The sequence below is a fragment of the Lycorma delicatula genome, chromosome 11, assembly GCF_047948215.1.
Source record: "Lycorma delicatula isolate Av1 chromosome 11, ASM4794821v1, whole genome shotgun sequence".
NCBI lineage: Eukaryota > Metazoa > Arthropoda > Insecta > Hemiptera > Fulgoridae > Lycorma > Lycorma delicatula.
This window is the reverse complement of record NC_134465.1, coordinates 76,797,554-76,822,488: the sequence shown is the minus strand read 5'-3', so window position 1 is coordinate 76,822,488 and position 24,935 is coordinate 76,797,554. Positions and strand designations below refer to the sequence as shown.

The window sequence follows — 24,935 nt, the reverse complement described above, 5'->3', positions numbered from 1 at the left end:
TTAACACAGTTTACAGTCTCTTCACTTGGATTTTGACATTCAACCAAAAAATAGTACACAGACACTCTTAATCCTTAAATTTTCCATATTGCTTGAGATACTGTTGTATATAACTGAATCCGTCTGAAGTTTTTGAAGTTGTCATTTGATTGTGACAATGGATGTAGATTTCTTGAATCTGACAAACAGAATGCCCCTTCCAACACCAACTTAGTACCATTTTTTCTACTACTGCTCCTTACCAGGAAAGTAACTGCTCCTTACTTGGAAACTGTGTGTGAATAGTTTTTTAACAGCAATTTAAAGATTTATTTTCATTTTAATGTTATAGATTGAAATATTTGTTTTATAATCTGTAAATTGTAATTATTTAATCTATTTCTACTTTCAAAGGAATTATTCAGGACTTTTTAGATATTCTTTATATATAATAATTAAAAGTTACTTATTTTGCCAATTTTTTTCAGATATCAGTGTCTGCTCCATATTGGTTTGTAAATAAAACGGCATTACCATTGGTGTTCAGACAAGAAGGTGTTGCAACAGAAACAGCTGGACAATATGAAGAACATGAACTAGCTAGAATGGTTGCACCGCTGTTATTTTCATTTTCTGATCAGGATGCCAGTCCAACTGTTGTTGCTCGTATCGGTAACCGTGCACATCCTGAAGGTATACCTCAGGTATATATTTTAAAATTATTTTGTTTTGTTTGCTAGTATAATCTCAGATATTAATTAATATTGAATATTAGAACATAGAAGTATAAATAGGTGTCTCGGTAGAATGTGACAGTTTTCAAACTGTTTAGTGAAACATATGAATAAAGAAAATTGTACTATAATAGAAAGTTTTTATTTGCAATTTAGTATCCAGGTTTTACTTTTTGAAATTGGCATTTTTTTTTTTTAAATATCCCCAAGTGATGAACACATCCTACCATTCTGTGGAAAAGATCAACTGTGACATGCTCCAGTAAATAAATGTTTATTTCCCTTATCTAAGCAATAATACCTTTAACCACTGGTCATTAATAGTTAAGTACCGTAAACTTTGACTTCACCAAAAAAAAAGTCTGTTCCACTAAATCTGGAGACTTGCTGATCAATTGATGTCTCTAAATCATGAAATTACACATCCTGGATATAATGAAAATTACACTATTTCCATTGTATCCTGAAATGTGTATACTATTGTTCTGTACTGACGGAAATAAGAGCGCACCTTCTTACTTTCACAGTTCAGTTATCTACTCAAAGAATGTAGGACCCAACAATGTCTAAAGATGTGTTGGGGTGTTCATTCCCAACTGTTATTTTAGCGCTATAAAATGATTTCAAAAACATGTTTGTTCAGGTTTGGCTCTCATAAGAGTTCTGTTTGTTGATGAATTCTGAAACAGAAAAATGAATTTCGTCAAACATTAAAATCTTTTTAAAACAGTTCAATTATTTAAAATATCTAGAATTATGTTTTAAAATTGTACATGAATGAGGTCATCATTTGGTTTTAATAACTGCAAATCTGAATTTTTATGGATGCAGTTGAAGGTGTACAACATATGGAAAAAACTTCCCTGAGAAATATTCAGAGCAAAAGAGTATTGCTGTATTGACCTACTACTGCCTGTCTGACTCATTCTACTTCTTCTAGAGCAGTACATCCATCCAGTTACTGCCAATGAACTGATCAGTAATATTTCCAATAGCATAAAATTGTTTAAACCGACTTTAGTGTAGTATTCCTTGATGGACTACTATAATCATGCTAAAGAGTCTGAAAATGTAATCAAAATGCTGTCCATGTAGCACTATGCTTTTACACTTGATAAATGTAAACACAGCAAAGATACAGTGCTACAACAACCAGTTCATTCTCTTAATTAGAAGCACTGTGTAAGAAACTTCAAAGATTCCTGCTTCTCATTATCTACTTGTTCCCCGCTACTCACACATTTTCAAATTACATGAGATTCAAATTCATCATAACCTATTGGGCCATGATATTTAGTAATTGTGAGCTATATATATATTTAATCCAGATATTTGGCACATTTTATAATCTTTATGATATTTTAATCTGTTACAGTGGTGTCATCACTTTCAGTTGCATCCTGGTATACAAGTAAGAAGATTAAGAATATCCTTGCGTGATAATCGGCCAGATTTAATTTATATGATTGGAATTGAAGTGCGTCCTGGTCGTGGCCAGTTCAGATGCACTAATATTGTTACATTATCCGCACATTACCAAATACATAATAAGTCAACGTATAGAATACAATTCGCACAACAGTGTTTTGCATCTACTGTAGTAAGTAATTAAAGTATAAAATTTTGGTCATGTAGTAATATTTTAACAAGTTTAATTTCACTTCTTATCAGTTGATGTTGTTGATATTATGATGATATTAACTGTTGCGCATTACATCATCTGTGTTGCCGCACCTGTTTTATTGGTGATGACTGTATTCAGTTTTGAAGTAAATTCTTGTTTAATTTTCATCGCTTAAAATGTTGTTGGATGAATGGTCATTTACTCAATTTTAAAATTCCATTAAAGCAAAAAAGATAAACTAGGTTAAATTATTAGAGTATTTTGTTATTCGCTGCTTCATCTTCAATTATGTAATTATACAATCGTATTAGTATTCATATTTATAACTCTCTCTTCAAATTGTAAAATATAAAAAATAAGTTAGTCACATTGATTATATGTTACTGGTCAGTAAAAATATAACAAAATGTCACTTCATTTATTCTCATTTAATTCAAAGATATTACTTACAGTGGTAGGAATTGTTAGAAAACTATTTACATCGCATGTGGAAAACTCAAAATAATTAGAATGAAATTAACACCACAGTATATTATAAAAATACAAACGTGATATTACAAAACAAAAGCAAAAATTTGTTGAAAGTCAAAGCCATTTGTTGATAGCCCAAATCACTCAATCAAGAGTCATATTAGTTTATGTTTTAAGTAAGACATTTTTCAAAAATATTAAAACACTTTTCTAGTTCTATATGCTTAATTTTCTTTTATTTGGAGTTATATTGTTACAAAATTCTATAGCTTAAAGGTTTTTGTACTTTAAACAGTTTTAATAAATTTAAAACTATTTAAAGTAGCAAATTTTTTGGTGAAAATATGGTTATTTATGGGAAATAGATGCATTATGAAATTATTATATGAGATTTGATGAAAAATAATGAAAATTTTAATTTTTATCAAAAAGAATTTATTTATTCTTCTATATTACACTGACCTCTTCAAAGTAGTTCCCCAGAGATGCAGTACACTTTTCCCAGCATTTCATCCAATCCTCAAAACATTTACGGAAAGCATTTTTTGATAGAGCCTTAAGTTAACAATTTTGTTTTATTTCATCTATCAGCATAAATTTTAACCTGTTAATCTTCTGTAATCAGTGGCAACAAGAAAACATCACAGGTTGCCATGTCTGGTGGCTGTAGCATCTGAATAGTGTTATTTTCAGCTAATTAATTGTAAAATGTGATCTGGAGTGCTATTGTGGTGCAATATCCAAGAATTGTTTGCCAACATGTATGGTCATTTTCTTCAGATTGCCTCATATAAACAGCATAAAACTACTAAATAATATTGTTTGTTATTGTTCAATCTTGTGTTAAGAATTCATAAGAGACAGACATTGTAAAAAAAAGCCAGTAAGCAGAACCTTATATCATCACATAGTCCAGTTAATGGGGGAAAAAATGGTCTCTATCTGTCCAAAATTTATGGAAATAGAGTAATTTTATTGCACTCGGCCGATTTGAAGTTATAAATTCACCTTTATTTGTACACTACTGCCGTGAACTCCTCCTTCCCCCTCTGTAACTACTACGCGAGCACACTCTATTTTTCAGACATTTAAACAAGTTTTACATTAATTTTTGATCTAAAACTTTTCATTACTTAAAGTACAACAAGTCTTGAAGAGTAGATTGCCCTTGAAGTGGACACGAAAAAGTTCTTAAAAGTCAAAATAATTACAGTTGCTTGATGAATCTTTTTATAAACAAATTACAATATCTCAGCAACAAATAAACCAATTTTATTATGTAACCACTCATTAAATTTGTAATTCCAAGAGCTAACTTTTAAAACAATAAAAATATTAAAAAATTTATTTTTGCAATAAATATTGGCTTTGCAAAAAATTGTCATTTTTAATGGTTTTTTTTTGGCTTTTTGCAGTAACTAATTATGAAATTCAACGTTTAAGGGCTTAAATTGTAGGTACTGACCCCGTAGGAAAAGACACCCACCAATGTGACAGTTGCAGTCACCACACCATTCCCTCTTGACCTAGCCTTTATGGGCTTTACCGGAGGTCATCTTCAAAACCTTGGCAAAAGGCATCTCTCAGTCAGGATGTCACCGATGTGATTGTCACATGTGACATTCCCATTGGTGTACTACTATCCCTAAAAAAAAATCATATCTTGTGTTAGTCTCAAACAAGACTGAGTAAACAAAATATGGAAGAACTGAAATCCCCAAAGGCAAAAGAGTAAGTTCAACACGCTATTACAACAAAACAAAAACTGAAAACTTACCAAGCACAAAACAAGGAACAGGAAGGCCCAGGCGGCACCCTAAATGCCCTCAGCAATCCTTTCTTTTGCCAAATAGTGAATAAAATTCTCAACTATTATTCATTCGGCCTGGTTTCGCTAACTGACATGAAGATCCAGCGCCGACCTGATAATATCAAGCCAACAGATATTCTCCGTGTAGTTACTGCAAATGCCCACAACTTTTTCGCTTAGGAGGTTTATCTTGGTCTACAAATTGAAAAATCGATTTTCACCACATTTGAACGATCTCCATTTTGTGTAGTTAGCAAAAATTTTGTCTAGTCGCATATAAACAAGTTATACCTACCTTAATCCACAACCCTAAACTCTACTTCCCCAAACTCTACTAATTTTTTGGCAAAAAAAAAATCCCTATTGACTGGACTAATACCTTCTCTAACATCTTCACTACTTTAATGCACTTTATTCCATTTTTTATGCAGTTTCTTTGAACAAAGAAAGATGATGGAAAAAAAATATTTTTTTTTGACCTGATTACTCAGTTGCAAAATTTAACTGCATTTCTAATATGGCTGAAAATATAGACATATACTGTAGAATATATAGACAGTGCTGATATCGCGTGGCTAAAAGACACACTAAGTTGAAAAGGGGCATAGCACGTAGAGTTTTAGATATTCTCATTTTTTTTACTACACCTCATATAATATTGATTGTAAAATTTAAATCCAAAGGAGCATAATTATTCCAAGTTCGATAAATTTAGTTTGACAGTCAGCATCATATTTAAGAAATGATAACACTCTTACTCCCCTTTTCTGAACCTGAAAGACATTTTTGTACTGAAAGTCTCCAAGTCAAAATAGTGTACAATAAATTAATAACTGAATACTGATGACATAAACATTTTTTTTTGTTTTTAGAATATTTAAAATGTAGTCATTGAACATTTATCATTGATTTTTTAACACTTAATTGCCCTTGCATAAATATAAAAGCATGAAAAAAAAGTAGAGTTACTTTTTGTTAATCACATTACTCATCATCTTTCTTAATTGGTAGGAAATTATCATATAAAAAAAGTTTGATTGATTAAAAAAGAAATTTAGGAGTAGTTCTACTTTCAGAGAAATACATTGTGCAGTTTAATGTATCCATACTGGGAGTTTGTTGTAATGAAACCATGTCTGTAAAAAATTTTTTTCTCAGTCCCATGAATGAACTATGGAAAATAAAGTAATTTACCAGAACCTCCCTTCCATTACAGAAACTGATAGAAAAAACCATTACAACAGAAAACGGTTATTTAATTTATTTCTCTTAATAATTTGGACAGTATTTTTCCAAGTTATTAAGATAATTGTATTTCTGAGAATTTTAATAGAATATGCTAGCTTATTATTTATCAGCTTGTTCTGTCTGCTCCATCATTATCTGACTCCATAAATTCAATTTACACTGGCGGCCAGTTCATTTATACTTAGCCGTACATTTAGTAGATTAGTAATACGTGGTAAGGAGAAAATCTTAACCTCTATAATAAGAAATACTATAGGCTTTTAGTGTTATTGAATAATTAAAATATGTACACAATTGTGGTGCCCTCTTGACAGGGCAATGATAGATCTCGGCAAGAAAAATTCTGCCAAGGAGTAAATTTATGTTGTTCTTAGTAGAGTTAAAACCTTTAGAGGGCATCGCCTTATCTGATTTGGACCCAAATAAGTTATTAAATAGACCACATGATGAGAAAGCTGTGACAGAAATGATGAGGTTATGTAATCTATCCAATTTATAGATTTCATTATTGAAATTAGACATTTTTACAAGGTTTGCGAGTACCCAGTAAAAAATCGTTTTTGTAATAACTATAGAAAATTATTTATTGTAAAATTATATTTAACTCGCTTCATGCAGGGTGTTATCAGTTGGGAGCTTGTTGTATGACTATTTATTTAATAATATTTCAAAATTAGAAATTATTGTTGCATAACATAAATATTTATATTATAATTTTGTAATTAGGGATAATACACTTTTTCACCATTTTATATAAATATTTAATGTAGGTTTAATAATTATATAGTTTAGAGGAAAGTAGCAAAAAAAAGAGTGATTGTTTAACGAAGAAAAAATAGAGAAAGAACTGAACAGAAGATGGTACAGAGAAATGGTCAAAAGGTTTGAAGGTTTTCAGGACAGTAACAGAAGAAGAGGAGTGGGCTACTCAGAGGAGAGAAGAGAAGCAGCAAGAGTTAGAATGAAGAAGTATTGGAAGGATGTAAGAAATGGAAAAAGAGTAAAACCTAAATACGATTATTATATGTGGTCTAAATAGCCTGAATGAAAAAAATAAGTACAATAATAAATTAGAGATATTATAACCTTGGGATCCATATTACAATAAACAGTGATTCTTCACCAGATAGTGGAACATTTTTATGTTTGGTAAATTTTAAATATTGTACAGAATTTTTTCCTATCCCTAGAGAATCCAGTAAGGACAGATTTAGATGGCAGCAAAAGACAACTAAAATTTATACAATTTTTTTTTAAATTATATCCAACAACTTAAAATAATTTTTCGTGCAAAAAGAAAAATTAATGCATTAACATTTAAGTTAAAATTAATTTTTTTTTATGTAAGTAATTAATTAAAATTACTAATCGCTAATTACTTTATAAATAAATATCCCTTGCATAACAAATATATCTTATGCGGTATATCTTAACCGATTGTGGTTAGCCTTAGATGTTTACAGGTAACATTTAAGCATTGTTTAGCTAAGTATGTATATACTATGTATGTATGTAATATGTTTAGCTAAGTATGTATTGTTTAGTTATGTATGTATATTGTTAGTTGATTAGTGCCCCTTAGCAAATTTTTTTTTTAAATTTTATTTTTAGACTGATCCTGGTGCACAATCAACATTTCTACAAGCTGTACCAGAATGTTTTCTGGCATTTCATTGGCCACGTCTTGATAAAGATCAATTATTATGTTTAAGATTGATGGATGTGCCACAGTGTTGCTGGTCTGGTGGTTTTAAAATCAATGCTAACGATTCATTTCATATCAACGTTAGGTAAGTCTTCCTCTTTTTTTTTAGTTATTATAGGTATGAAAAAGGAAATTTTTTGAACCAGAAGTTTTAGTCATTTGTTGTAAGTGCTCATAAAACTCATGTTATAGCCAGTAAAATAGGTTATTTGGCAGAAGTTTTAATTTGGAATTATGTTTGTAATGATAAAATATCTATTATGTACTGAAATAAATATTCATTTATTCACCGATGATTAGCCTTCAACAATGTTTTGAATTTTAGATACACTTGGTCAACATTATTTTGTTAAATTTAATAATAAAGACTAAAAGAAAATGTCTAATTAAAAATAACATAAACATTCATGTCTAATGATAAATATTTAAATTAGGATAAATATTATTCTCTTTGAAATATTATCCTTACCAGCCTTAAAAAAGTAGTTGAAATTTCATCTTTTGGTAAGAATAATGTAAAAATTTAAGACCTCGCTTCATGATGTAGAATGTAGAGTGCCTCAGCAAAGTATTCTCAGTCCCTTGCTTTTTTTTGTTTGTTAATGACCTGCCTCAAAGTGTTCAGCCATTCATTGTAACCCTTTTTGCTGATATATATAAGTACATAACTGCATCTATATCTGAGATAATTATTATTTGAAAGGAATTCAAAATTATATGATAACAGCTCAGAAAAATTATTCACTGGGTACATTGTAAACATCTAATTTTAAATATGGATGATTGTTGCATTGTGATTCTGAAGGAAACATAACGTTGCTGATCTATATCTGTGAATAAAATATCCATTAATGGTAACAGTAGTATTTTGTTGCGCACAAAGCAAGATATCTGTTTATTTTATTAGATGAAGTTCTCATGGGATAATTGAATTGATTTCATTCGTAATAAAACCAAACTGTACTGTTATGCTTAGAAGCATCTTAATAAAACATTAAGCTTGTCATCATTATTAAATATTTATTATGTCTACATATTATATTCCCATATAAAGTATGTCTTCTCTCAAGGGTGCCTCAAAAAGTCAAAACAAGTTTTTAAGATAAAGAGATTGGCTGTAAGATCATTAACTGGTGTGCATAAGTATGAATTTTACAGACCTATATTTAGAAAATTAAATTTATTAACTTTATCCTTCTGTTTATATTTATGAATGTGCAATCTTTTTTTTTAAAAAGGTTGCACATTCATAAAGATTATATGACATTCATTGGCAGTAGATGCTTGCACGGTGAGAATTTAACTGAAAAGTGGTAGTGCTCTGTGTGAGAAGAAACCTTACATTCTGCGTCAGTGGCTCGTGCTCAGGACTGGTCGGCCTGATGCAGAATGTGCAGTTTTCATGCTACTACTATTCATCCTCAAAAATTGCCAAATACATATGATAGAAGAATATTACTTTCATTAGTACAGGTCTGTGATTAATTTCAACAGCTTGTTAAAGTACAATTGAATTTGATTGTTAACATCACAGTTGCACTGTTGTGCTAATTATACCTTGCTACAGCACTTTGTGTACTAATTAATATGTTGAGAAATTTTTAACTTATTTTGTATCCGTTAAAGGAAAAATGTTTGATTAATCAATGAAAAATTAAATTGATCATTTAATGTGTTACATTTTTTTTAGATTTAAGATATAAAGTTGATTTATGATCTGCCTTATAATATAAAGATGTTAATGCTGATTGACAAAGGAAATAGTTATGATAGTCTGTAAAAAAAATTATTAATCACAAATATACTGTATTCGTTTTTATACAGTATATAGACTGTATATCAGAAAGAAATGATCACTAAAGGTAAGAAGAATACTTTTGTGTAGAAATGATGGAAAGCTTTGCACATGTATTCATAATATAAATTTGTCTTTTTCTTATTTTGTTTACAGGGACCAAAGTGGAAAAATGTATTTTCTAAGAGTTGAAATAGTTCTCCAAGGTGCTACATATTTTATTGTATTAACTGATGCTGGCAGTATGCCTGCACCGATACGTATTGATAATTTTTCACATGTACCTTTACAGTTCTATCAGGTAAAAAATATTTTTTATTCTTTCATTTAAAAATACAGAGCAGTTCTAAATAGTAGACTCAATTTAGTAAACATATTTCCTGAATTATACATTTTATCTGATTGATCTACATAGTAATTGTGAGAGTAGATTAGAAAGTTTTGAATAACATCGCTAGAGCACATGTAGTTGCTTAAACAACCGCTAAAGTGCATGCACCGCCATTATGTGTTTGTAGGAGTAAGATGGCTACAGTGCTGCAACAAAAGGTTTTCTGTATTCTTGAGCATGGAAAATTTCAGTCGGCAACTGAGTTTGTTTCACCAGTTTGAACAAACAGGGTATCTCTCTAAAGGCAAGAACATGGGCCGACCACATGTGGCAGAGAATAACATGAAACAAATTGAAGAAAGTTTTGTACAGAGCTCAAGAAAGTCAACCTGTAGAGTGAGTAGAGAACTTTGAATACCTCAACCAACTGTCTGGCATGTTTTGAGGTGTTATTTACTTTTCAAGCCATACCACCTACAACGTTTACAGGCTCTTCGCAGAGGTGACAAACCAAAAGGTGTTGAATTTTTTGATCAAATGCTTGAAAACATGGAGATGACACTTTTCATGAAGCGACGTTCCATCTCATTGGAGAAGTGAATAGACACAATGTTTGCATGTGGGGGGGGTCTAGAAAATCCCCTTGACACAGTACAACATGAGACTCCCGTAAGGTTAATGTGTTTTGCACCATATCTTTTTATAGACCGTTCTTTTTTTATGGAACACCTGGTTACTGGGATAACATACAGGACATGCTGGAAAATTGCCTTCTCCCTTGACTAGATGAGATTCACAAGACTTCATTTTTCAATAGGACAATGGATAGAACACATCAGGAATGAAGACGTTTTCTTTTTTCTGTTTAGCCTGCAGTACCACTGTAAGGTATTACTTCAGAGAATGAGTGAAAATGAGGACCTTTTTTTCTTTTTCTGTTTACCCTCCAGAACCACCATCAGGATTACTTCTGAGGATGATATGTATAAGTGTAAATGAAGTGTAGTCTTGTACAATCTCAGGTCAACCATTTCCGATATGTGTGGTTAATTGAAACCCAACCGCTAAAGAACACCAGTGTTATCCACGATCTAGTATTCAAATCCGTATAAAAGTAACTGCCTTTATTAGAATTTGAACCTTAGAACTCTTGACTTGGAAATCAGCTGATTTGCGAAGACGCGTTCACCACTAGTCCAACCCAGTGGGTTGAGGAATGAATACCGGGCTCATCAGTTCTAGCCTTCAAGATCACCTGATTTCATTTCATGTGAATTTTTCTTGTGGGGCTTTATGAGAAATGCAGTTTACTTACCATCTTACAAAACATTTAACCCATCCATGGAACCATATCACAGCTGTGGTGAACTTATTAACACAAGATATGCTTTCTCGCTTGTCGGACTATTTCAGTTACTGCTTCGAAGTGTGCCATACAGCCAGAGGGGGCCACATTGTACATTTGTGAATTATATCTCTAAACAGTATTGTGAGTATTATCAGATGTAACTTACTTCACATTTGTCATTAGTTCTTAAATTGAATTACAGAATTACAAAACTGAGTCTATCATTTTGAATTACTCTGTCCTATAACTTGTAATAAATAATGGAAGAAGTTAAAATATGAGCAAGTATTTGTTCCTACAAATTTTATTTTTATAATAATTGATATCTGTTAACGAAGTGTGATTTAGAAGTATCAGGTTAACTGAATAGGAATTTCAATCAGACTTTTTTTTAAAATTAAGTACAGACTTAAGGTTTGAACATTATACAACATATATATATATATATAGTATAGAACATTCATAAGCGCCTACTTATGAATTGGAAACAAGAGTCCCAGAGCAGTTCACAGGCATCTGTCCCTGTGCTCTGATTCTGGATTTCAAAATCCGGAATGTATCTCAAAGGATTCGTGTACATCCAAATTACAGATGCTTGAAGTGTAGTAAAAATCTAATAAGACTTTGTCCCCTGATTTAAGAGAAATTCTATTACAATTTAGTGTTTCTAATAATCTAACCTAATTATTAGTCTTGTTTGCTTCTGTTTCATTGTTATTTAACTCATTGTTATTATTTTTGCATTATTTTTATTTATCTGTTTCAGGGACGTATGAATCATGTAAGCAATGTTCGTGCTCGTTCTTCGGTACCATACGCGTGGGATGAACCAACACAACCTCCTATATTAACTTTAGTTGCACCCGGTGGTGTATCCGCCAAATATGATCTTAATACTTTAGGTGAAGGACCTGGCTTAACTTATGAAAATTTTATATATATTGCATTTTCTGGAACATTTAAAGGGTAAGTTTTTATTGATTTATTTTTTTAATATAAGTGCATATGAGTCATCATTGTTTTCTAAATATATCTGATATCTGAAAAAAACCTTTTTTACACTGTTCATAAAATTCTGCCTCTGGAGATTTCAACAAGTTCAACACTATTGTTTCCAACACATTACTGTCCTTGGATTGTTGAGAATTAAGCCACTTCTTTAGTTAAAGTAAAACACAATAGTCACTTGGTGCAAGATCTGTAACTTAAGGGGGCCGATCAAAAGGTTCCCTTCTATATTGATGAATCTTCTCAACAATTCATATTTCTCAAAATCTACTCAACAATTCCTGAATTGTTGAGAAGATTCATCAAGATTCTCAATATTTTGGAAATATTTTATTGTGAATGCAAATAATTCATGACACCAACTTGTCTCACTGTTTGTGAATTGCATGCCTTAGTCTTAAAAGTGTTTCACAATGCACTTCCATGATTGTCGTTCCCAGCCTTATGAAATTAACCAGTAGGACATTTTTTTTTTTTAAATTATCACCATGACCTTTCAAGCTGACTGAGTTTGCTTTATTGTCATTGCAAGGATTGTTTTGGACTCATTATTGTCATATAAAATCCACATTTCATCAGTGATTATATTGGAAAAGATTTGCTCCCGCTTTTTTAACGGTATTCTTTGATTTTTATGCATGTCTGTCAACATTTTTTTGATCCATCTTCACTCAGTTTACAATAGCCTTATTTTCCAGTAACCATTCTCTACACCATAGTCTGTGAAAGGTGTGGAAATTCTGTTGCAAGTTGGTGTGGAAATTCTCTTGTGAAGCATCAGTTTTCTTGACCTTGTGAAGTTTACATGCTTGTGATCTTTTTGAACAACAGGCCTTTCACTTATTTTTACATCATGAAAATTTATACGGAACAAGACATTGGTTAGATCATAAAGAATCAAGTCCAGTCCAAAAAAGAACGTCAAGATCGATTGAACATTTAAGTACTCCTTAGTGTTTTTTTTTATTACAGTAGTATTGTCCTGTCCATTATAAAATCTTACTACAAGGTTGTGTCATTTCACTATTTACTTGAGCCGATCCAAAGAAAATTACTACAAATGTATTTGTTCCCATTGATGATTAAAAGAATGACAGTTTGTAACAATAGATAAAATAAAGTAAAAAATTACTAAGCGTATGTAAAGCTATGTTAAGAAATTATTTTAAAGAATAGAGTCACTAGCATAAGTATGTCACACCTCTGGAGGACTTCTTTGAAGGGGACAATGCCAGTGTTGTAGAATAAGTAAATTCTTTTTGATAAAATTAAAATTTATGTTATTTTTTTATCACACTCTCACTTTCTAGACAACCTTAAATCATTCTCAGCAATAATTACTTCATTTCTCAACATTCCTTTTTTTAGTTCTATCAAGATATATGTTTCTCACCTTTTTTTGTTTCTCGCAATGTTTTTCTTCATTCAGGTAGTTTTTTTTATTCACAGGCCTACCGTATCTTAAATAAAAATGTAAATCAAAATGAACTTAAAAGAATAATATAAAATCCACTAAAAATGAGAAATTATACTTTTTTAATTTGTTTCTTTTAAAGTTGTTACCAAATTAAGAGGTATTATTATTGTTATATTTTTATTGAAGTCTGCTAATTCCAATTTTGATTTGTGAATTTTTTTTAGATAGGTTTACAAATATTTAGTTAGACCATAAATAACAAATATATTCATACATTTTATTTTTATTATATTATGTAAATACTCTATTTATTACATTTGTTGATCAATAAGATACAAATACATAACTACATACTGAACCTTGCAAAGATGCTTAAGCATATGTACGTAGACTGGAAGAAACCTAACAGCTAATATATAATAAAGTTTACATTAATTCACTTATACTAAACTTACATTTTTTTTTTAAATTTGTTCATTACATTTTACTTAATACATAATTTCTCTCTTTAAATACACCTCGTTTTATTTTAGTATTCTAAACTTTTCAATTTATTTTTGATATATTTGAAGCATATGTTATGAGATCGTGGATACTGGTGTTCTTTGGGTTTCAATTAACCACACATCTCAGAATTGGTCATCCTGAGGCTGTACAAGACTACGCTCCTTTTACATTCATACACATCATCCTTTGAAATTAATAGCCTACAATGGTTCTGTAGGCTAAACAGAAAGAGAAAGAAAGGTTATGAGTTCAACTGATAACAAGTTAAAGTAAAATATTGATATATGTGTATATATATATATATTATTATTATTATTATGCTTTTACGGCCAACATGGGACCACTTAAGTCAATTTTAGTTGGATCTTTTCTGAGAAAAGCGTGTTATTTTACTCTTTCGAGCTGCCCAGTATTTCTTCATCCGTTCAGATCTTGCTTTCTTTTCTTCATCCGTAAACACCCTCTTCGTTGTATTTTGTCGTTTGTCTGTCTTTTGTTTAAATCTAATGCTTTTATCTTTTAGCTTTGTAATTTTTCCAGTTTTATTCTGTAGGTCAGTCAGGGAAATTCCCAATTCTTTCATATCTTCTCTAATTTCTTTGATCCATCCTACTTCTAGCTTTTGGAACCAGAGCTTTTCAATGATATTTCTTGACAGTCTTGTTTCCGGTGTCCTTATGAGATGACCGAAGAAAGAGATTCTTTTTTTCCGCATAGTATCAGTAACAGGCTCTATTTCTCGATACACCACCTCATTTGGCACAATCCACCATTGGCCTTCTTTTTGGTGTTTTTTATTGATACACGTTCTGACAATTCTCCTCTCTATTTTCAGAATTTTTTCAATTCGGTTTTTCTGAGTGATTTTGAAAAGGGTCTCGCTTCCGTATGTGACTTCTGGCTGTACTACAGTTTTATAATGTTTAAGTTTTGTTTTAGCAGAAAGGCATTTTTTGTTATATGTTGACCAAGTTAATTTTTGGGATTTAATCATTTTATTTGTCCTGTTTTGCCATGTCACTTTTTCATTTAAATTATAAGTTATTATTTCCCCTAGATATTTAAATTGTTTTACTATTTTAATTTTCTGATTGTTTACCGTAATGTGCTCTATTACCAGAGGATCTTTGGCCATTAGTTCAGTTTTTTCGAAAGAGATATGAAGCCCTATCTTTTGTGCTAGGTTTTGAAGGCTCATGATTTGTGTTTTGGCTTCTTGAATATTATTTGCTAAAAGAGTGAGGTCATCTGCAAATCCTAGGCAATTTAGTGTGATGGAGTTTTTCTTAGTACCCATTTTTATATATATATATATATATATATATATACTTTTTGTTTTTTTTCATTATTGACTTTAGGCAAAAGTATTGCTTTTTTTCATATAATGAAATTGTTAATAACATATTTTGTGATAGTTTGTATAGCATTATGTGATTATTTCTAAAATGTACTTTTTATATAAGTTATTGGATAACTGAGCATTGCTATTCTTTTATTTGAGAATCTTGATAACAATATTATGAACATTTTCATAATTTTGCTTCACCCCATGCAATAATACGATAAATAACTACTATAATATAAACTAATAAATATAATAAACTACTATAAAATCCAACCCATTCATAATCATAAAAGATTTTTAGCAGTTTGTTTCTAAATCTGTTTAAAATGAAAATTATATATTTGGTTTTCTAGCTATTTGATAATTCCATTGATCCAAATGTGGGTCAATGATTAATTTCTAAGTACTTAGTTTGCTCTACTTTTTTAATAACTTTCCTTCAATATTATACAAATTAAATTCATTGGGTAATAAGTCAGTGTGATTTGAAAATGTCATGCAAATTGTTTTGTTAATATTTAATTAGAATATATTTACATCTGGGTAGTCTTCCTTATTCTTTAATAAATATTGTACCTTTCACTTAGTTTCATCAAATCGTTAGCTATACATAACGAAACCATATCATGTACATTTGATATTATAATAAATTCAGAATCTTGTTTATTATAACATTTATATATAATACAAATAGAAACGGCCTAATTACTGTAACCATGTGGTAATCTAGTATCTAATGTTATAGAACTACTTTTAGCATTACTAATTTCCATAATTTGTTTTCTATTATACAAGTAATTTTTGGGTTAATTGCAATACATTTCCGCTTACGCCTATATTTTCTAATTTTTCTAAAAGTAATTTATGGGTAATTTATAAGTTATAAGTAACTTATAAGAAGTTTTTGCCAAATCTAAAAAAAATCTCATCTATTGTTTTTTTTACAGTCTAAATTTTCAGCAATTGATTTTGTAATTTCAGCAATGGCATCTTTTGTTCCTTTACTCTTTCTAAAATCAAACTGAGACTTAGATGAAAAAATATTGTACTTTTCAACAAATTTTAATAATTTTGTATGCAATATTTTTTCAGATATTTTTGTAACGTTTGAAATCAATGATATAGGCCTATAATTTGTAACTAGTTTAGCATTGTTTGACTTAAAAACAGGAATTATCTCTGTTGATTTGAAATGACTAGGACAGATACCTTTGTCAGAGATTGAGTAAAAATACTACAGTATTAGCAATGTAGCCACCGATTTCCTTTACGATTTTAGCTTTATATTGTCTACATCACCAGATTTGTTTTTTTAGTTGCATTATCGGTACCTGTAACTTCAGTACAGGTTGTTGGTTTTAAAAATACACTATTTTTTTATCTGGTGGTTTTTAAATATGTTAATGTTTTTATTTTTTTGCGTGCAGTATGGGGGATGTAGTCGATCCATTGGATGTTTCTTGTCAGCAGTTAGTATTAGATGTACCAGAAGGTTCAGATAGAGTTATTTTAAGTAGAAAACAACAAGGCGCTAGATCACAACTTTGGAGAATGACTGGCGAAGGTCAATTACAACATGAAGGATCAAGTCCACCTTGTGCTCCTTCTGATAGAATTATGGTATGTTTATTTCTTATATAAAATTACATCAAAAAGTTAATTTATTGTAAAAATTAGGATTTCCATGTAGTAGAATGTAATTTTTTTAAATGTTAAAATCATCTCATTAACTGCCAACAAACAATTCAAGATTAACGTATCATATCAGGTTAGTAATCCTGCTTATTGTGGGTAGTCATGATGTACTTTTTCTTTTCACATTTTTTTTTTAAAGATTTTTAGGCTAGATGTCCAATATTAACTTCAATTATAATACCTAGTGAATATTTTTTATAATAACAATCAGCAACAGTAATAATTTAATAAGTAACTTAAGTAACTACAAACTATTGAACTGTGCCAAAAATTTAGTAAACTATTTTTTTTTTATATTTATAAAAAAATTAAATAAATACAAAATTAATAAATAACCTGTTAAAACAGATCTATTGTGAGCTATGTAAGTAACAGTAGCCCAATTAACAAATAGTATTACCGATTTCACTGTTTAAATTCTCCATATGAACAGGATTTCTTTATAAAAAGGTTTTAATAAAACTTGTGGAAGTTTACTTTTTAACTTCCACAAATTTAAACAATAAAAAGATTATTATATCAATATTAAACCATTGTAAATGTTGGATAAGCGCCACCCGTTTTCACAAAACAATTTACACAACAAAAAAGACAGTAGCTGCTGACACGTATCTTTTTTTAATATTCCATCCCTTTGGTAGCATTTATTTCCTTTTTTCTTTTTTTAGAGTAATGAATTATCATTTCTAACATCTTTTGAAATAATTAGCTCATAATTTATTAATAGTTGTAATATTTTCTCGTTTGAATGAATTCTGATGTGTTGTTTATATATTTAGCTTGACCAATGTGTATTTATAATCATGATATTTCAATCAGATGAATTCATGGATTTTTTTTCTTTAATAATATTTTAAATGAAATTGAATGAAGAATTGAACAAGGAAGATTATTTATTATTCACTCTTTGATTTTGAAAATTTGATTTAGAATGAAAGTTATTAAGGTGAGGAATCCATCATAATGTAACTTGCAAGTTGATATACAGTTTAATAAAAAATAATATTTAAAATATCCCTTTTACACGCGATATAAGGGGTGTTCAGAAAATAACTAAACATATTTAATTATGCTTCGATGGAGATATCTAGTAACATGCGATTGGAAGCATTGTGCTTTACATAACCTGCTATGTAACCACATGTTCTTGGATTGTTGATATATCATTTAGTTTTCACGTTATTGTTATTTGAGTGTAACATGTTTCAGTGTTAGCAGCGATTTTTGGGAGCAACGATTTGATTTGGATTTTTTGGAGCGATTTTTGGGATAAAATTTTTCGTGAAACTGGGGAAAACTTTCACAGAAATATTTCAACTTTTGAAACAAGCTTACAAAGATGATGCAGTGGGTCAGACGCAATGTTATGAATGGTTTTCATAATTTAAAAGTGTTCATCACTCAATCGAAAATGACCCTTCACCAGGAAGGACTTCAACTGATGACACCCGTGTTCAGAAAATCAACAATCTGGTGTGTGCAAATCACTGATTTACTGTCCGAGAACATGCAGAAGAGATTAGTATCTCAATTAGATCATGCCGTGACATTTTGACTAAAAAATTGAACACGCATCTAGTTGCAGCAAAGTTTGTTCCTCATTTGATGACCAAACAGCATAAAGGACATCGAGTGGACGTTTATTGGCGACTTCTTGAAGAAGCTGATGATGATGATGAAACATTCACGCAAAAGATCACAGTCGGAGACAAAGGCTGGGTTTACGGCTACAACGAGAAAGCACGTCAATCTCGATCCAGTGTCAACATGATCTGTTTTTTTTTTTAATTTAATGGAATTATCATTTTGAATTCTTGCCTCAAAGTGAAACAGTGAACCGTGCAATAGTATTGTCAAGGTGTTTTATAATGATTATGTGAAAAAATCCAAAAAAATAGACCAGAGTTGTGGCGAGACAACTCATGGTTCCTTCACTACGACAATGCGCCCACACACTCAGCTTTTCAGTTTGTCAGTCTTGTGCCAAAAATCAGATGACTGTCCTCCCTCAGCCTCCCTACTCATCAGACCTGGCTCCTTGCGATTTTTTCCTATTTCAGAAATTAAAATCGGTGATGAAAGGATGCTGTTTTGAGACTACTGATGACAATAAAGCAAATTTTTCATGATCCTTAAAGGCTATTTCAAATGAAGCTATCAAGGACTTCTTCGCAAAGTGGAAACGCTGCTGGGAAAAGTTTTTGAGTAGGGGAAAGGAGTACTTTGAAGGGGTCAAGGACCAATAATTTGTAAAATGATTGGTCCTTTGTTCCTTTGATAATAAAGATTAAAAAAATAAAGTTTGGTTATTTTCTGAACAGACCTCACACTGATAAAGACAGTTTTTTTTTCGATTTTTTTCAGATTAGATATATATATATATTTATTGTTAGATTTGTTTTCTTTTTACAAGTTTCTAAGAATGTTCAATAAATGAATTGGAAAATATTCAATCCCAGAAAACATATAATATGGGAAGTAATCCAGTTCAGACTAAATGAATCATAATAAGAGAACAGTTGTTTTTTTAGATCTTAAATTCAATAATGATCATTGAAATGACCAATATGAGTCAGATTACCATAAAGGAAACTCATATTTTGTATTTGATTCTTTTTAATTAATTAATAATGCATTTTTATTGTCATTATTAAAATAATTATCCCTATCATTATATATCTAAAATAGTTATGCAATCAAGTCCTTTTTCAGTTAATTTCAATTAATCGTATAACATTATTTCAGTTAATGTTATATTTTTCAACAGTGGAAATATAATTAATTCTATATAAGGACAGTAAACTATCCTTAAGTTTGTTTTTATATTTATAACAATTCAAAAAATATAGAGCTACTGAATTCCTGGAAATGGTGTTGATTAATTTTTGTGATGATCCAGAAGTTTCAAAGTACATAATGTTTACTCTGATCGTTAAATAATAATGTTTTATATAAATCACATCAGGATGGGTAGGTATGCTACTCCATAAATACAAAAAGAAACTGCTCCAGCATTTGCCTGGATGGATTAAGGCAAACATGGTAAATGCATGAAGATAATAAGTGTAAAAATAATTGGCAATGCAGAAGATGTTAATGAAAATTATTTAAGCACATATTTATCTACATTTCAAACAGGATGCAGAAATTCAGGGCTTTTTTCAATTAGTATTATTTAAACATTAATAGAGTAATATTGTTTCTGTAAAATATATCTTTTAATTATATTTTAAATAAATTGATAGGAAAATGTTTTTAAATGATTCAGTAGTTTATTAAAAATAGCAACAGATTCATAGTAAGGTCTTCTTTTCTTGTAAATCAAAATATTGAGACTTGTATCGTTTGGTTTTTCTGGAGGTGGATAATATTGATTTTTTTTTATAAGTGCAAAGATTGCACATCCATAAATATAAACATAAGGATAAGTTAACATTTAATTTAATCTTCTAATTATCAGTCTTGTAGATTGATAATTTGGCACCCATTCATAATGATGGGTACCTAACAAATTGTTATTTTATTGATTTTAGCCCATCAGGTTATAATAAGAGTATCACCGTTCATTTAATAAGAGTATATTTGTAATTATATGTATCACTAGATTACCTAGGAACATTGTTAATTAGAACCACAAACCAAAATGGGTGGAGAGAGTGTTAAGAAACTAACAGTTTCTTAAGTGATAAAGTTTACTCATACTCATACAGTTTACCTATTGTTTAGGAAGACAAGTGCTAATTGTATGTGCTACTCAAATACATTGAAAACAAGATAAATAGAATTGAACATATTTAATCAGTTTAATTTATTAATATACGTATAATTAATTTTTTTATCAGCATATGTTTTAGAAAGACATATGTAAATATTTTGTTAATATTCAGGTTTTAGATATATCTGGACCTGCACCACAGCCCTCTCAATATGTTGGATTATCATTGCACAGACCAGATAAAAGGCGTACTTCTACACAAACTTGGCGTTTCACTGATGATGGTCGCCTATGTTGTGCACACAATAATATGTGTGTTCAAGCTAAAGATGGTTTCTTTGGATTGAGAAAAGGTAATTTTTACTTGTTTTATTTTCTTTTAGCTTTTCATTTAGATGTTAATAAAATATTTCTTTTTTTTAAGTATTTTTAACATTATTAATAATGTGGGGAAAAATAATAGTGATAAAAAAGTTACTGGGTGTCATAAATTTAATGTATTATTAGAAATTTTTAATAAAATTTAAATTCAGTTTTTTTTAACGGAAATTTCACCTTGCTTTGTCAACAATAATTTTGTTATCAATATTGTGAGTTTTTTTTTTACTAATTCTGTAAAAATCACCAAATAGCTATGAAATTGATTTGAGGTTTATATATATTCTAAAGGAGTAAATCTGGATAAAGAATTGGAAGTAATTAGCATAATATCACACCCCAATCAATTAGATTGTTGTGTACTTTTTGTTAGCTTATGCAACAGCTGTTCTGTTGTACTGCAGAATAGTATAAAAAATCTTATTAAAGTTACATTATAATATCTACTTCTGTTATTAGGATAAAATTAATTGGACTGTCCTACCATTGGTTCTACTAAGACTATAAAAAAAATCATGGTAATCAAGATAATGGAGTTAACCAATACTGCTGTGTTAATGGTCCCTATCTTACGCATATTTTACTGATGAAAACCAAGATCTTAATATATCAATAATATATTATATATTTAATTTAATCACTTAATCACATTTTTAAAACGGATATCAACAACATTGCAGTCCCAACAGGGTGTTTTTTACTCTTTAAGACTTTGGGGGTTGGTGACCCCATGGCCCTAGCCTATGCAGCTTTTCTTCCCACTACTTGCTGAGCTGCTGAATGTTTTACACCATACACATACTCCACACGACAAACATTATTCAAATTACAATGTATACTCCTATACAGTAATACATCTTACATTGTCTCTTCTTAAACTGACACTCTGTGATAACAGTTTACGTAACCATAACCCAAGGTGGAAACTATCGTGCCAGTGAGTGAATGGTTCTACATAGTGAGTCATAAATGATGTCCTCTTAGCACCAGGGTGAACTCAGTTCTATTAAGCCCTAGCTCTAGTATATTTGCGGTCTGCTGGATTGGCCCGTTATATCTCTGTTACTTGTGAGAACCATATATTTCTCCCAATCTCCAATCCTTTAGTTGTTGTTGGTTCTCTTAGAAAATCAACAAATCTGAAAATTTAAAAAGGCTTCAGCTGATCTTGGAGCCAAAGATTTGACAAAGAAACTAGAAATGTAACAGAGAGAGGTAAAATATCTAATGTGCATTTTGTTTTAGTTACATATAAAGAGGAAGGTAAATTCTTTACTAAAGTTTCTTATAAATAAGAGTGTTGTAGCAGCTAGCGGCTCACCAAACTTCATTAAAAGCCTATGAGTGGCAACCTTCTGCTTGATGTTAGTAATAATGAACAGAGTTGGGCTCCTAGCCCTTAGATATATAGGAAAAGACAAAGTGATCGTGAAGCCTCACAGTACACTGAATTCCAGCAATATCTTCTGCCATGACATGGCCGACATTGAACTGTCTGAAATATCTCAAGAGCTATCACTGCAGTCAGAGTCAGTGACTTCTGTGCAGAGAATTGTAAGAAAGGAAAATGGTGTAGATGCGTCAACATCCTCATTTATTCTAACCTTTTCTGCTCCAACTGTTCCTGAGAGGATACGAATTGCCTACCTTTGTACATGAGCAACCATACATACCAAACCCAAGGCACTGCATTCAGTGTCAGGGTTTTGGTCACAACAAAATTGGTTGTACAAAGAAACAGGTTTTTGCATGTTGCAGTCATATGGGTCATGATGATAGCTCATGCACAGAAGCTGAAAAGTGTATTAACTGTAAGAGCTCACATTCGGTGAGATCTTGAGAATGCCCTGTTTATAAGGAGGAACAAGCTATATTAAGGATTTATATTGAACAAAAAATATTTTTTTCCTGTGGCTCATCAGGAATACAAAAAATCCCTCAACATGAAGTAAATCCCAGTATAAATTTTGTATAACCTGGTGTTAATTTTGTACAAGCTTTCTCTAATAAAGTACAAAAAAAGAACAAATGCACATCGTGCAGAGAATTAACAAAGATGTTAGAGGCGTTGTTAGATCAAGTAAAATCACTCACATCTGCTATTACACCATTGAGTATAAGCAAGAAGGTTACTTCTTTTGGAAGTCCAAAAGTGGTTTACCGAAAACCACTTTAATCAATCCATTACCAAAGAAAAGTCTCACTTCACTAACAACGCAACAAACTATCAAGATCCCTATGAAGGTATCTACTAAATACTCATCGCCTGGTATGGTATCTCTGGCCTTCCAGGCTTCCAAGTCCCCACCACCATCGAGGAATATTTTTACGGGAATATTATTCATCGGAATATTTGCGGTCTCTGTTCTTGCCATGAGGATATTGAAATTTTGCTAAAGGAAGAAAATCCTTTAATACTGTGTTTCAGGAGATTCACCTCCATCTTGGTGATGGAGGTGAATCTGTTTCACAGATACATCTGCGAAACATGTGCATCAAACTGAGGGGAGAGGACGTGAAGATGTAGCTGTTTTCCTCAAGGGAAACGTAATGGCCGCCCATATTCCACTAGCCATAAATATCCCTGCAATCTCAGTGAAGATATTGGCCCCATTCAAAATGAATATCTGCAACTTATACCTTCCTCCAAATTCTGGAATCGGTGAAGATGATCTGTCCAGTCGGTTTTCCCAGATTCCTTTGCCTTCCCTAATAGTTAGTGATTTTAACACCCATCATTATTCTTCGGGCTCAACATAATGTTCTTCTGAAGGAACTATAGTCGATCAACTAAAGTAGAACTTAGATCTGCTTATTCAATGATGGATCTTACACATTTGTATCACCTTCATCAGGTACATTTTTGTGCATCGATCTGTCCTTATGTTCAGCAAGCCTACTCCCATGTCTTATTTGGTGCATTTCAAAAAGTTTCTTTGGAAGCAGTCTAGACCGGTTGTAATCTCAGTTAGTAATAATGATTTACTTTAGAGTCAGCCACAGAAGTGGGTAGTTCAGAAAGAAGACTGGATTGGATACAAGGATTCCTTTGTCCAGTATGACAAAAGTGGTAGCAATCCACTCTTGCCAAGTTTACTCACCAAATTCTCAATAGCGTGAATAAATTCATCCCTTTAACATCCGGAAAGCCAAGGCAGCCTGCTGTTCCTGGTGGGATGAAGACTTTAGGCGTGCACTAAGGGATTAGTGCAGGGCTTTATGAAATTTCAATTGAAGACCTATGACTGAATTGCTCTGCGCATTCTGCAATGCAAGGGCTGTTTGCCGTGTTTCAAAAATCATGGATGAATTACATCAATTCCATTTCTCAGACAACACCATCATCTATTGGTGCAGTCACCACAGCCGATTGGATTGGAAAGCAGTGGAATTCTCATTACCACGCCAGTTGATGTGGCAAACACATTTGGAAAGTCGTTTAGGGCAGTTTCACTTGTACCATCATACTGCCTTGAGTGTATGAGATATAAGTTACAGTTAGATAATACCCTGTTTGTGATTGGAGAAATGAATTATACATACCTTTTTCTTTTAATGAGCTAAGGTATGCCTTAAATAATTCTCCTGACGCTTCCCCCAGAAATGATAATATCAGGCTCAATATGTTATCGCACCACCCAGATACTGCACTACGATATCTTTTGAGTATCTCTAATAGAATATTCTCTGACCAGGTGTTTCCAGATTCTTGGTCAGAAGCACTGGTGATTCCCATCCTGAAACCTGATAAAGATAAATCATGCCCCACAAGTTATCGTCCTATCTCCTTGACCAGTACCCTGTGCAAGGTGGTGGAACAAATGG

General features: G+C 31.1%; 1 protein-coding gene across 1 annotated transcript in view; it reads left to right on the top strand.

Annotated features, from left to right (window-relative positions):
- Positions 1 to 24,935, top strand: part of Vps13D (vacuolar protein sorting 13D) — a 250,013-nt gene that overhangs the window by 187,710 nt on the left and 37,368 nt on the right. The window contains exons 52-58 of the mRNA XM_075378066.1: positions 468 to 683; positions 2,089 to 2,313; positions 7,478 to 7,656; positions 9,523 to 9,667; positions 11,812 to 12,011; positions 16,750 to 16,942; positions 20,905 to 21,085. Coding sequence (XP_075234181.1) covers positions 468 to 683; positions 2,089 to 2,313; positions 7,478 to 7,656; positions 9,523 to 9,667; positions 11,812 to 12,011; positions 16,750 to 16,942; positions 20,905 to 21,085 — 1,339 coding nt within the window. The remainder of the gene's footprint in view (positions 1 to 467; positions 684 to 2,088; positions 2,314 to 7,477; positions 7,657 to 9,522; positions 9,668 to 11,811; positions 12,012 to 16,749; positions 16,943 to 20,904; positions 21,086 to 24,935) is intronic.